This window comes from Ambystoma mexicanum, chromosome 2p (genome assembly GCF_040938575.1).
Source record: "Ambystoma mexicanum isolate Mex_15411 chromosome 2p, UKY_AmexF1_1, whole genome shotgun sequence".
Classification (NCBI taxonomy): domain Eukaryota; kingdom Metazoa; phylum Chordata; class Amphibia; order Caudata; family Ambystomatidae; genus Ambystoma; species Ambystoma mexicanum.
The window spans coordinates 1,463,525,247-1,463,539,759 of NC_090923.1; the positions used below are offsets into that span (position 1 = coordinate 1,463,525,247).

At 46.8% G+C, this 14,513-nt stretch overlaps 1 protein-coding gene across 1 annotated transcript in view; it reads left to right on the forward strand.

The window, feature by feature from the left end:
• Nucleotides 1–14,513, forward strand: part of UBN1 (ubinuclein 1) — a 2,005,314-nt gene that overhangs the window by 991,442 nt on the left and 999,359 nt on the right. Inside the window, exon 7 of the mRNA XM_069646040.1 lies at nt 12,477–12,918. Coding sequence (XP_069502141.1) covers nt 12,477–12,918 — 442 coding nt within the window. The remainder of the gene's footprint in view (nt 1–12,476; nt 12,919–14,513) is intronic.

Genomic DNA, 14,513 nt, shown 5'->3' on the forward strand with positions numbered 1-14,513 from the left:
CTCCTGAATGCGGACATCACTGACACAGAGGTACAAGATGCACTGGCGCAACTCCAACCCGGGAAAACTCCGGGCCCTAATGGGTTCCCAACTGAAACGTGGAAGTGCCTCGGAGGCATGCTACCTGTCCGCATGCACCGCATGTTTCTACGCAGCAAATAACTAGGAGCCCTTCCCACAGACCTCAGGAAGGCATGCATAGTTGTCATACATAAGCCTGGGAAACCCCCGGAGGAATGCGCCTCCTATCGTCCGATATCCTTTATCAATGGCGAAGCGAAGGTCCTTGCCAAAACACTCGCTAACAGACTGCTGCAAGTGATCAAGACCCTCGTCCACTCGGACCAATGTGGTTTTATGCCCAATAAATCAACTCGGATGAACCTACGCAGAGTCCAATTGCCACTGTCCAGCGCAAAGGAAATAACAGCCCCACTCGCCCTCCTGGCGGTGGACTTCGAAAAAGCTTTTGACTTTGTGGGGTGGGATGCTTTGTGGGAGATCATGGCTAGGATGAATCTGGGGCAGGCATTTATATCCTGGGTAAAACTTTTATATGCATCCCCGGAAGCCACGGTGAGGGTGAACGGCAGGTCCTCCAAACCTTTCCCCCTGGGTCGAGGCACGAGACAGGGATGCCCGCTGTCTCCACTCCTCTTCCTCCTTGCCATCGAGCCGCTAGCGATTGAGCTCAGAGCTAACACCAACTGGACTGGTTTCGCCTGGCCGGGAGGAGGAGAAGACCGTCTTTCGCTCTATGCGGACGACCTGTTCTTATACCTCAGTAACCCGTGGTCTCCCGCATACTCAGGGAATATCAGTACTTTGCAGGCCTGAAGGTTAATGAGGCCAAAACCATCTTCTTCCCGATCCAGGGTGGCGAATCGGCGATCCCGAAGACCTGCCCATATCACGTCTCTATCAGGGAACTCAAATACCTGGGTATACGGCTTGACCCGACGCTTGATGGGTTCCCCCGGCTTAATATACAACCAGTCATAGAGCGGTTCAACAGAGACACCCTCCATTGGCAATCTCTTCCCCTATCGCTAATGGGCTGGGCCGCATTATTCAAAATGATGACCCTTCCCAGACTATTATATGTCCTCCAAAACGCCCCATTCCCCCTCCCCCGAGAAACATTCGCACTCATTGACAAGAACCTCCGCACACTGCTATGGGGCGGGAAACAATCCAGGATAGCCCTTGTTACGCTCCAGAGATCGGTGTGGGAGGGAGGCATCGGTTTACCCTGCATATGCACCTATTACCTGGCCACACAGATAGGGGTGGTGAATGACTGGATCCACGCGGATCCCACATTTCCACACACCAGAATAGAACTGTAGACCATGTCCCCGCTAACACCGCTCCAAATCCTCTACGCCGCTCGCAATCAACTCCCGATGCTGCCCAAAATGTCCCACCACATCCGGCGTGCATGGCGGGCCGCACACAAACTAATCGGCTGGGAAGAACAGCCAACACTGTCGCAACCCATATGGCACAATGTGCTCCTCCCGGAGCTAGTGAAAATGGGCCCCGTCGGTCACTGGCTAGCAAAAGGAATACACACATTAGCACACGTGATACAAGAGGGCCGCCTCCTGAGCTTCGAGACCATGCGCGAACAATTCGACCTGGCACCCATGGATCGGTTTCGGCATGCGCAACTGTCCCACGCCATCCGCACCCAATTCCCCGACACTACGGTCGTACCTCCCTGTTCTCCCGTCGAGACCAATATCCTTCCGCAGCACATCTCCTCTAGGGTCACTTCCACTCTCTATCAGGCCCTTAACTCATTCGGGGATACACAACTCGACGGGCTAAGGGCAAAGTGGGAAAGGGATCTGGGCCCCGTGGAACCTGAAGATTGGGTGGAGGAGTTAATGTCCCCCAGAGAAATTGGAATAGAATCCAAGCTCAGACTAATACAGCTGAGGATTCTCCATCGTTCATACCACTCACGCACTGCAATGGCCAGATGGGGGGGAATAGAAGACGGGACATGTGTCCGCTGCAAAACTGAACCGCCACCTTCTACCATATGATATGGGACTGTCAGGCGATACAGGCCTTCTGGGTGGCCTGTGTCAACACAATCTCAGCCGCTCTGGCGACACCAATCCCTAGGGACCCCAAGATGATACTCTTGGGCATTGGGGGTGAAGTAGACCTGTCCAAATATGAAAAAATGTTCTTGGCAATTGCACTGGGGACAGGCAAGAGACTTATTGCAGCCAATTGGGGATCTGCCGAACCATTGAGCCTGAACCGTTGGAGTAATGAGTTGGACAGGTGCGCAACCTTAGAGCGCCGGATCTATAATGCAAGGGGCTGTCCCCGCAAATTCGAAAAAATATGGGGTAAATGGTTAGACGCTCATTGAGCCCCGCGGTGGGGGTACACCGGTAACGCTGCTAGCATTGTTTGCCTGCCTTGTCCTATTGATGTCTTGCGGTCCTTGGCCCTACGGGCCCTGTTGCTATGGATAACTGCCTTCAACGCGTACACTGCTGATTCATGTCTTATTCATGTACGTTTCTCTATGTTATGTTGTTGTTAAAAATTCAATAAACAGAGTTTTAAAAAAAAAAAAAAAAAACAAGGAGATCTTCCTGGAGACAGGGTTCTCTAATACGTGCTTGACGGCAGTATTATACCAAAAGCATGACAAGGTCAATAAAGTAATCTCCTATGCGAGCAAAACTTTATCCTCTGTGGAGAAAAAATTCAACGATTGTGAGAAGGCACTCCTGGCAACGGTGTGGGCATTGAAGAATTACTGCCCGTTCATCCAGGGGGAACACATCATAGTGGAGACTCCACACCAGCCTCTGCAATATCTCCAAAGTGACAGAATCCGGGCCGGGAATGTGAGTAATTCCCGAATTACTGCTTGGATTCTGTCAATGTAAGGCTTTCCTGTGGAGGTCAGATATGGCCAAAACAAGAAGAGTCCCCTCGCGCAAGGTCTGGCTGACTTGCATGATTGTGCCAGAGAAAACTGTCTCGAGGACGAAAGTCTAAAAATCAAGGACAACATTGAGGCATACCTTAATTCCCCACACAAAGTCTTTGAAGAAGACAAGTGTGAGGGAATGCCCACTGTCTATGTGGATGGATGCTCTTACCATGTTGACAACAACGGGGAGAAAGAACTGGTGGCCGGCGTAGGGAATGCATGGGTGAAGGAGTTTCCAGAACCCTCCGCTGGATACAAAATTGGTCCCCGAAGTAGTCAGGTGGCAGAGTTGATGGCTGTGCATCAGGCCATCCTCACTGCTGTCCAACATCAACTCCACTTAATTGGAAAACCAGAGGCATGTTATGTGCTAATAACAAACCCCTGAAACATGGGAAGTTAATCCAAAATATTGATGATCTGGTCACATCGAATGGGATGACCATCTACTGGAAAAAGATCAAGGGTCACTCCAAAGTAGAGGGACCAGACAAAACTGGAAATGACTTAGCTGATCAGCTGGCCATAACCGGGGCCATCCAAGGGGATCTAATAGAAAAAGAGTCCCTGTTGGGGGAAATCCAGGTCACTGCTATCACTAGGTCCCAGACAAATGCTCACAATGATCTTTCAACTGCACAATGGAGTAAGGAGACCCCTGATGCTGATTTGATTACAGCTCAGAAGGGGGACCCAATAATTGGTAAGTTTTACCAACACATTGAAGACCCTGAGAACTTTCCCCTGACGGATACCGATTACATTGGGAAAGAGGACCTAAGAGTGTTGATGAAATGTCCAAAAAGGTTCTGAATCCAAGACGGTTTGTTGGTAAGGAAATCCCAAGCTGGCCATGATCAGTGGGTGGTTCCTACCTCATTCCGAAGCCTGATGTTAAGTCACGCCCATGATGCTGCCACCGCCGGTCATAGGGGGTTTCATACAACACTTGAAATCTTAAGAGAGGTTGCATACTGGCCACACATGGGGCAGGACCTCGACCAATACTTGAAGGGGTGTGTTGTGTGTACACAATTTCAGCCAGCATCCCTCACACACCGGGCGCCTCTCCAAAAGAGGGGGATGACACTGCCATGGTCAGATTTTTCGCTCGTCTAGAGGAAACAAGTACATGTTGACCGTTACATGCTTGTTTACCAAGTGGGTGGAATGTCTCCCGGCCCCAAACTGCAAGGCAGAAACAGCAGATGCCCTGATGATTAACCACATCTTTTCCAGTTTTGGTCTACCTCAAAGGATTGGGTCAGACAGAGGTATCCAATTTCACCAGCGAGGTAATGACAAAGATGTGGGAGATACTGGGGGTCAAAAGGAAGTTACATATTGCTTACCGGCCAGCTTCCTCTGGGGCAGTAGAACGCTACAACCGAACCATTGTGAGCATCTTAAAAAATGTTTGTGGCAGATTCTGGGCCAAGTTGGGATATCCGACTACCTCTGGTCCTAATGGCCATCAGATCTACCTCTTCATCTGCAACTAAAATGTCACCATTTGAGTTGATGACCGGACGCGAGATGGTGCTTCCCCAGCATTTGCTCAACAGGACCCAAGAGCAGACGTTGATAAATGCCTCCACAACTCATGAGTATGTGGAGAATTTAAGGAAACACCTTCAACATGCTTTTGCCTATGCTCAGCGGAATCTAGAAAGATCAGCTGATAGCATGAAAACCCACTACGACCTGAAAACCACCAGGAAAGTATACGAGGTGGGGGACCGGGTCTATCTATACAATTTCCAAAGGAACCAGGCCAAACAGCGAAAATGTTTGCCTACATGGAAGGGACCGTTTGAAATTATAGACAAGATCTCTCCTGTAGCGTATAAGATCCACATCCCCAAAGGTAGTCTGGCGGAAGGGGAAGACAAGTGGGTACATATAAATCAGCTAAAGTGTTGCCATCCCAGGCACACTCTGCAGCAACTGGAGGAGTCCTCTGCAATACCAGAGGGGACCGCTCCAGATTATTTCAGTTCCCATCTTAAAATATCCCAGATATAGTCTCTAAAATATTATGATTGGAAAAAAAAATGTTTCATGATGATATCTTGTTTTTCAAAATAAGAATGCTATGATCTATTCTCGTGATTTATAAAATGTATATGTCGCCGCACTATATCAATATTCCCATCAGGACCGGCGAGGAGACCCGATCGATCAAACCGGGTGGAGGAAAAGATGCTGAACTGTGCCATCTACAGAATTGGAAGAAGATAATGAGGACATACCAGTTCAGGGCTCAAAACATCCTTTGCACCCGACTTCCCCTCGACTCAATCAAAGCGCAGTCGGCGGGGGGGTTTGTCAAGGGTTTTGACCCATGTTGAACCAATAGACTGGGTAGATGTGGGGATGAGCTGTCGCCGCCCATCATTCCATCCCAGAGTCCAGAAGAACTGCGCAGTTGTGCGCACACCAAAATAATCGGCTGACCTGCCACCCACCAGTGCGAGCGTGCTGGGTCAGAAGAGCCATGGGTGAAATGGGGTGTCAAAGAGAAAAACAGCAGTGCCTGTTAGCTAAAAATCACTTTAAAAATCACCCTTTGTTTCTCTGAATGCAAGCTCAAAATGCCCATTTCAAACATTGGGAGATATCCAAAAATCTCACTGAACACCATCAGACATGTGGCATAATGAATTCTTGCGTGCATACTAAATCTGGAAAGATGAAGAGCCCAAAACAATTTTTATAACAAAACTGGCTGAGCTGTGGATGTCAGCAGCTTAATTGAAATTGGATTTAAAACCACTAAAATCGAAATGTTTAAATTAAACGAGTGACCTACTTTTGAGTGTCACATAGTTTGCAACTGTTAAATGTCATGGTTTTGAACTTAGAATCAGCATTCTAGCTGCATGTGTAAATATTGTAAGTTTGATTTAAACTGGGAACAAACAGGACATTTAGCTGAAGCTTGGCTTAAAGAAATAGAATTCTGCCTGACAACTACCCCCGACAGGAGTTGAACTGGCCCAACAACTCTTCCCAGGCCTGGTTGCATCCTGCTGCCCCCACCAAAAGGAGATCACACCTCTCTGATTGAATTAAGGGAGGGGTACCTGCAGACTGCAGGAAATTGAACAAAGCCCTGTCCTGGATCAGGCAATTGTTATATTGGGGGGGGTCGTAAATGGCTTCCTCTTGGGAGAAAGTGGGAGGGGCATTGCCTGTGAGAGCAAACTGAGCTTGGGGGAAGTGGACAAACCAGAAACTCCACCATGTGCTTGGGGGAAACCACACCCCTTTGGGCCAGAGCATAATTTTAAAAAAAGATGGATAATTCATAGTACGGACTTGTCAGAATTATATAAGTAATATCATTATTCTTGTGATTTTTCTGTGCACGTTTTAAGAGGTGTTAGGACCCTGTGGTGTATTCTGGGGGGTCGCTAGCAGAAAATAGGGTCTTACTCCAAATGTCTGCATGTTAAAAATCTGACACTTCATCAAATAATGTCCATACTCCTTGCGCACATTTGTGTAATTTTTGGTAAATGTCTGATATTGGTAAACCGACCAAAAAGCGCAAAATGTTGTCATTTCTGAATCCCAGCTCGCAGGAACATGGGGCTTGAACAGAGACCTGTCTTAATTCATCTGTAATGTGTACATGTAATGTCAACCACTTGTGTATCTGGGAAATATGTATTTGAGTCAGAAATAGATTTGTGTGCAATTTGACAAGGGGGGGATCCTCTGACCATAAACCTACATCATCACTCTGACTCACAACCCAGTTCCCCCAATCAAGGGAGAGAGGAAAGCTTGGCCAATGATAAGTGAGAGGGGCAGGCTTAGCTAGGCCCAGGCACACACCCATTTTCAAAACACATAAAAGGAACATTGAAACCCAGGTAGAGACATTCACTTTCCACTTTCTTGCGGGACGCTTTGCCGGGAGACTTCAGACTTCACATCCAGGGATCCAGACTTCAAATCCATCAATCTCCAGAACCTGTAGCAGAAATTAACTCCAGAATTTGTAGCATAGAGGCCTGAATCCACAAGCTGAATCCTCCTCAGCAGGCCTCAAAACCAACCAAACTATTCAACAGCCGGGCGAGCTGTTTGAATTTTTTGCCAAGTACTTTTGCAAGAACCTGTAGCAGTATCCAGAAAGCAGTGCTGTATCCAGAACCAGTGAGAACCACAAACCAGACCGCTGTGAGCAGAACCGGTGCTTGACAGACCCAGAGAGCAGAGCTGACCCAGATAGCCGGGACTTCAGAACCACCCGCCGGAAGTCCCGTCCAACCTGACCAGACCTTGACGGCTTATTTCAAAAATATAGTGTGAGTACTCACTGTGCAAAACCAATCTCTTAGTTTAAAATAATCTAATCCAAACTATTTTAGCCTATTAGAACTGCCTCCTAGAATCGTGTCATTCCGTCATTTCTAAAGCTGAAAACTGTCATTTGCCATTTTGAACTTTTAAATTTCAAATCCGAAAAACTACCATCACAAAATCGTCCGTATCTCCAGAACCGTTTGTGCTAGGAGCGAAACTTTTATCTTAAAGCTAAGATTCTAGGCCTTCCAACGAACCTAGAACCTACTCCTTATAAGGCCTCCGTAATTACGTTCGACGCGCGTGATTAAATTTGCCGCGATTTGACATTTTGCACAATTTCAGCCATGTGTAAAAATCAGCAGCTCCTTGCTTTCCTTTGCTAAAATTCGTTTTAACCTGCTAGTTACTCATAGAGCATTGCTAAAGTGAGCCTGAACTAATATAAACTAGATATCACCCACCCTGAACCCCCTATAGGGAATTAAAAGCCTTTTTAGAATATTTTTCACTTAATTGCAACCACATCAAAGTATCTTGCCTGTGTTAAAACTCATACCTGTTTTCTTTTAAGCTTGCTAGGGGGGAACTGAATTATATTTGATTGCATTCCTGAGAACTGTGTGTCTTCTTTCCATCTCCTTATATTGCATAAAGGGGGGGAGTGAATTGTCAAGAAAAGGTGATTACATTGTCTTTTGTTGAAGCCATATCAAGTTATTTTCTGTACTGCATTTCATTCATCATTGCGTTTCCTTGAACCATATAAAGCATTCTTTCCCACCTCATTCTTCTGTTCCTATTCATAAGTAACCAAGAACTGTGCTACTGTAGGATTGCCTCTTGCTGATTACTGCTCATATTCACAAGTGTACTATCCATTATCAATTTATTTATAGAAGTGTGATATATATATATATTGTTTAATTTTTCAAATAAACCTTTTAAATTTGCAAAACAAGCCTACTTCTTGGCTCAGTAGGGTCAAGGGGGATTCTAAGAGAGGGGTGTTATACAAGGGTTCATCATCCAGATTATAACTTGCCATAAAAATACATAAATAAGGGCTTCCCTTGGGCATCCCAGACAAGGCACTGACTTAGTGGGATTGCTTGATTGGAGTCACTTACAACACGGAAAAAGAGATAAGATGCAAAATCATCAATGGCATGAACTCGGAAAAACTGTGACGCATAGTTCTGAGCGAGCAGGGCATCACCCTTGCAATAATATTGTGAACGCCAGAGGGAACTATCGCACCCCAGAGCAGCTCACATGTGCACCACTCTACAAAAACTACAACTTACTCCCAACAGCTATAGTGGCACAAATCTCAAACTGTCCAGCGGCCAGGGAAGAAAACAGTGAACCTCACACAGCCCAGAGGTGGCAACCAAGAAACCCGGGACCGAACGAATGCGGATGGTGTGGAGGTGCACACCATGGGAGAAGAAACTGCCCAGCCCAAAGAACCATGTGTGGAGTATGCAGCTGCAAAGATCACTACGCACGCATATGTCGATTGTCAGTCCCACCCCAATGCAACCAAACCCAAACACCAAAGGTGTAAACCAGGAAGAAGAAGCAGGCGGACACCCACCTCGTTGTGACTGGGGACAACTCCTCCACAGATGAATCTGGGGATGACCACGACGGTGTGGTGGCAGCAGTTGAATCCGGACGGACAAGGCGAAAGGACAAGGTTCTCCTCATCTCGGACCTGGAACAAGGCAATGGCACACCGAAGAAGAGGAGACCCAGGTGCTGCATACAGGGGCAAGAAACTGTCATGACAGTTGACACAGGAGCATCCGTAACCGTTATGCCTGCAGACATATTCAAGCAGATGCAACCCCAGCACTGAAACACACAGACTCCCTACTGTTTGCGTATGGTTGCAAAACATCACTTCCAGTCATCAGACGTTTCAGAACAAGAGTCAGCAGGGGAGATCAGGAGATCAAGCCAAATTATACGTCGTAAATGCGTCGGGAGTCTGCAGAAGATCTAAGACTGATAAAGTTCATCTGTGACATTACAGACTCAAACGAGATCAGTGATCTACTGACAAAGCACCCAGATGTCCTTCCTACGGGGCGTTGGATGCCTGAAAAGAAAGTTGGTCAAACTACACATTGACCCCACGGTGCAACCCAAGGCGGTACGACACATGAGGACACCATTTCATATGCGGGAGTTAGTTGCTATGGAGCTACGAGTACTCGAAGAGACAGACATCGTAGAACCTGTATGATATTGATATGATAGTTTATTTATATCGCGCCCATGCACAAGTGTTTCAGAGCGTGACGAGGCAAGGGAAGGATACAAGGGAGGACAGAACAACGATCTTACTAGGTCCAGTGACATTGAGAAGGCACAAGTGCAGGGGAGAGGGAAGGGGGAAAATGCAAGGTGATTCTCATCAAGTTTCAGAGAGGCAGGGAGGCTGTTCCAGAGGGAGGTCCCACCCGAAGAAAGAGATCTACCGCCAACTCATTGCTTGGAGAAGCGACTGACCCTTAGGGAGGTGGAGATGGAGGAGTGAAGAGCTCAAGTAGGAAGGTATTTCCGAAGGTTAGAGTTGCAGGTATTGTGGACCCAGGCCCCAGAAGGCCTTGTGGACAATGCAGAGGGTCTTGAACTTAACCCTTGCAGTTCATGAGGACCATAAACAAGGTGTAGCGCATAGCGAAGACCGAGAACAGCCAAACTGTCAACCAGCTACGACCTTACACCATGGAAGGTAATTAGGAGAGAAGGGATAATGATAACAGCAAGCAGAGGTCTGGAGAACATCACGAGAAATGCATCATGGTTCAAGCAGGTCCCGGATGAAATGTGGACGGAAGACCAGAACCAGCCACAGAGGAAGAGCGAAAGTACACATACTACCCCGATGCTACACAGAGAGAGGGCGACAGCACAGAATCCAGAACCTTTTGACCAAGCAGAGGAAGACGGAAGAAGAAGTAGATCCTAACCCAGAGGGCGAGCAGGAGGAGGAGGAAGCCGCAGATGTAGCGCCACGCCAGCGCTACCGTGGATATAACCTGAGGCCGGCCCCCTGGTAAGCTGAGAGACTTTGTGTGCAAATTTTAACTTGAATTAATCAAATGTTTAAATAGCTGTAAGGTCGGAGAACGCTTATGTATTTTCTCATTATGGAAAAAGAGGGATGCTATGTACGCGTCACATCTACACGTATGCAGGATGTGATGTGAAGTTAATAAAGAAAGCTGGAAAGCACGGGTAGTTAGTTCCCCGTGAAGCCTCCAACTGTGTTGAAGCCTTTCTATACGCGTGCTATGGGCCTGCATGCCTACACAACGCGCACCGGAACTCCCTCTCCCAGCAGGGAGCTCCAGCAGAAATGCAACACCCACCAACACCTCCCGCCTCGGGTCAGCCCTGTCCCCAGCATTCCATGCTGGGTTTCAATAAATTTGCATTTTCTTGGATCCCACTCAGTGTTGGTCAGTAAGGCTGGCACCAGTGGGCAGTTCAAGCTGCTTTGCATTCTTAGCACCTCGTTATCTTTCAAAGACGTTAGATTCCTGCTGTATTGCATACAGCGCTGGTCGTTAGCACCTCCATCCTGCGTTTTCATACATTGGTGCTTATTCTTCCTTGTGGCTATCATGGCAGGGTGGGTTACTAAAGAACTGGAGTCTGTTTGCAGGTTTCGTTGGACCCCTCTTTACTCTGGGCTGTTATATTAGCAGTGACTGACAGATCACTTGAACCCTGATGATGTGATTGGAAATGTGCAGCTTGCAGCTTGAATGTTATATTGCCGCCAAATGTTTGCATGTTTATCCTAGCCTCACTGGTGTCTACCAGTGTTAGACTGGGTGCATCCTCACCTCCCCACACTGTGATTGCTTCATCCAGTGTTTGACTTGCAGGCAAAAAAGAGAGCGTGGCTTAATGTATTTGTTGTTGTATACAAGCTCGTTTGCTCTTTGCTGTTGGCTGTTGCCCTCCTGCTTTGTGATTCCAAGCCCCCACCGAGTTTCCCTGTTCCAACGTTTTTTCATGACTTTTTATCTGCAAATGTTACTCTGTGATTTAGACACATTGCTTTTATTAGGAGATCCGTGCATAAGGCAGACATTAGGCGTTAGCTTACCAGGTTAAGAGACGGTAGCTGAGATCTTTGCTTAAGCACAAGGGGGTTATATTTAGTTTCGAAAACACATTTCGCTTGTATGAACGTGAGAAAAGTTACAAATAGAAATCTCAACTCCTTTTTACTTAGTATGTCTTTATTGTCTTTATTGTAGTGTAGTTACTGTACATGTGCTGTGTGATTGACATTGTTGGAGCAGACAAGAACAGCACGCATGTTTAACAGGCGGCTTGGTTGATGCCGGGTTGATGCGGGGTCTGAGCAGGGCTTAGAAATGGTCCCCTGCACACCTTCAGCCAGAGCTTCTGGTAATCAGCACATTCGGCAAGCGTACTGCTCGGGTGGTCTGCAAGGAGCTTCCAAGGCTGAACAAAATAACTGCTCTCTGGGCTCGGACAGTGTGGGCCCGTTGGTTTGGGTCAAAGTGGGCCACTTTTTTAAGTTACTTCGTCATGCGGCTAGTAGTTTTGACCAGTGTTACTGAAACAAAATCCTTTAAAATGCACAATGTGCATCACATTTTATGAAAAATCGCCCTCTTACCCACTACTCTGAGTGACACAAAAGGAATGAATCGCCATTTGCAACTGTGGCCCACTTTTTCATTGGTGCCCGAGACAATGTGATGACAATGTGATGCCCCAGTCCGACCCTTTTGCTCCCTGCTAAAAGGTAAAATACCTTTTATTTTAATCTCTGTATTGAAAACTGGTTATTCCTCCAACCTGTATGTTCTGGGCGATTCCTCACCTTTCACTTAAATCAGTAGGGAGCCAGCCGACAGCTTATAGGTGCACTTTAGGAATGGGATGCAGTCCCATTTCGAAATGGGACTTTATTCCATTACTAAAACTACTTCCAGAATGTGTCGAGCACTAGCGTCCGTTTTTGAACCACATCACAATTATTCAGAATGTTCGTTGCTGGAATCCCCACGATCTATTGCAGGTTCTCCCAGTTTATCTTTCTGAGGCCCTGTGGAGAGCGCATTAACTACTGCACTTACTTACAAGCTGTGATATTTAGTTAATATTAATACCCTTGTCTTTACCTCTTCAGGTTCACAGAATTAAATGGCTTCAAGGAGAAAACTGAGCAACAATACACCATGAACGTCAGCGACATGTCGAGAAACTTCCAGAAGGAAAAGAAGGCTCCGAAAAAGGATGATGATCAAACAGTAACCTCTTCGTCACCATCAATGAAGGTTCTGATGCCTGCCCAGCAGGAGACAGAATCCATGTGCGATCCCCTTCTGTCACTTTTTGGCTCAACCACAGCCTCCGATTTGTTGCGAGCCGCAAGCGTGATGGACAAGCTGAACGATCTAGATCTCGAGCGCCTTCTGAACGATTCTCCGGATAGCAGCCCTTTCCCTGAGGTGGAGGATGGCAGCGAGCCATCGTTGGGAACGTCACCGGAGCCAAGTGTGAAACCTCCGCCCTCCATTCCTGACGGCTTACCCTTATCATTGGAGACACGTATCTTAGAACTCACGCAGGTAGGTAGACTCTGTACAGTGCACAGCCTAGCCTTAAAGTGGAAGGTAAATTGAGGAGTGGGCCCCTGCTTCTAAAGAAGGTTATTGCAAACATGTGAACGTATATGCATACCTTTATATGCCCTTGCTTCAGTGTAACAGAAAAAGTAATGGAACAACATTCCCTCTGCCCCGCCCCTTCTCTGCTCCCTTCACTCCCCCATACTCACATCACCCCCCACGCCCCATTCAAAACCCCTACCTAAGTCCTTGCTCCCCCACCCCCATCCCACAAAGCTATGTTTTACAACAGTTCTGGCACGACTGAAGAAAACACAGTGAATGAATATGCATTTAAATTACCAACATTAGGGTGTCGTTGTCGTCCTCAGCATGCAGCTTCATGCAGCCATCCCTTCCAATCACCCACCATTTGCACCTCTTAAGGGACATGCCCAGTACTACAGCACACACACACCCCTCCCATTACCTGCAAACACCTCTGTGCCTAAACAACCCCCTCAGTGCCTGCAGCAATTCCCAGATTGCTACCTGATTGCTTGGGAATGGGCTTCATGTGCAAGCAGTTGCTTGAAATAAGCAAAGCTTAGCCAGCACTTGCGAGACAGCACAATGAGGTTTGACCCAGAATTGTTACCAACAGGGCCCAGGTTTAAATCCCCAGTAGGTGAACAATTATTTATAAATTAAAGGAACCTTTCCTACCGTCCTGGAATTGTACTGCAGGTCACATAAATGAAGGAGAACTAGTGCAGATTATCATGAGAAGTAAGGGAACGTCATACATACCCTTTAGTTCCCTCCCACTTTGACCTCTGCCTTGCTTCATGCCTTCCATGCCCATTCTCCTGCCTTTCAATGATTAATTTTGCTGCTTTGGACTATAGGCCTCCAAAATCAGAGAATAGGCCACGTGGCCCAGACTGCTCTGTAATACAATGCCAATGGCATCTGAGTACTCTACAAAGTGACTGCCCATGGCCATGCTAATCCATATGGCCATTCACACCCAGTTCTTGCCTTTCCCCACCCAAAAAGCTTCCTCATGGGAACTCTTTGAGCTCGCTTTAATCAAGCCTTACCTAATCAAGTGCCTGCCAGTGTTTTTTCAAAGGGATTTTCTGAGAGGTAATGACTTAATTGGAGTTGTAAATCCACTAATGGTGTAAGAAAAACGCCTTAACTAGGTCTACCTTCAGCCACTCTATTTATAAGCACTATGCATTGAAATCACCGAAGTCCTGTTAAAAACAAGCATTGGCAAAACCAACAGTTTTGGCTTGTGTATAAGTATTAGGCATGTGTCAGGCACTGCTATTAGATGCACCATTGTTCAGCTGCTACAATCAATAGCCAGTTAATATCACCACAGCAGTGCCTGGCAAGTGACTTTCCCATGCCTACACAAAAGCCCAAACTGTTGACATTGCCAGTGATTGTTATCATTTCATTTATATGATATTGAAGTGACCGGGAGGTATACAGTAATGACTCATGGCATGAGAGACTAAAATAACTTTAAATGTATATATCTTAAGTATACCATATATAAGACAAGAAAGAGGGAGTCAGTGTAAGTCGATCTGCAGGGGCTC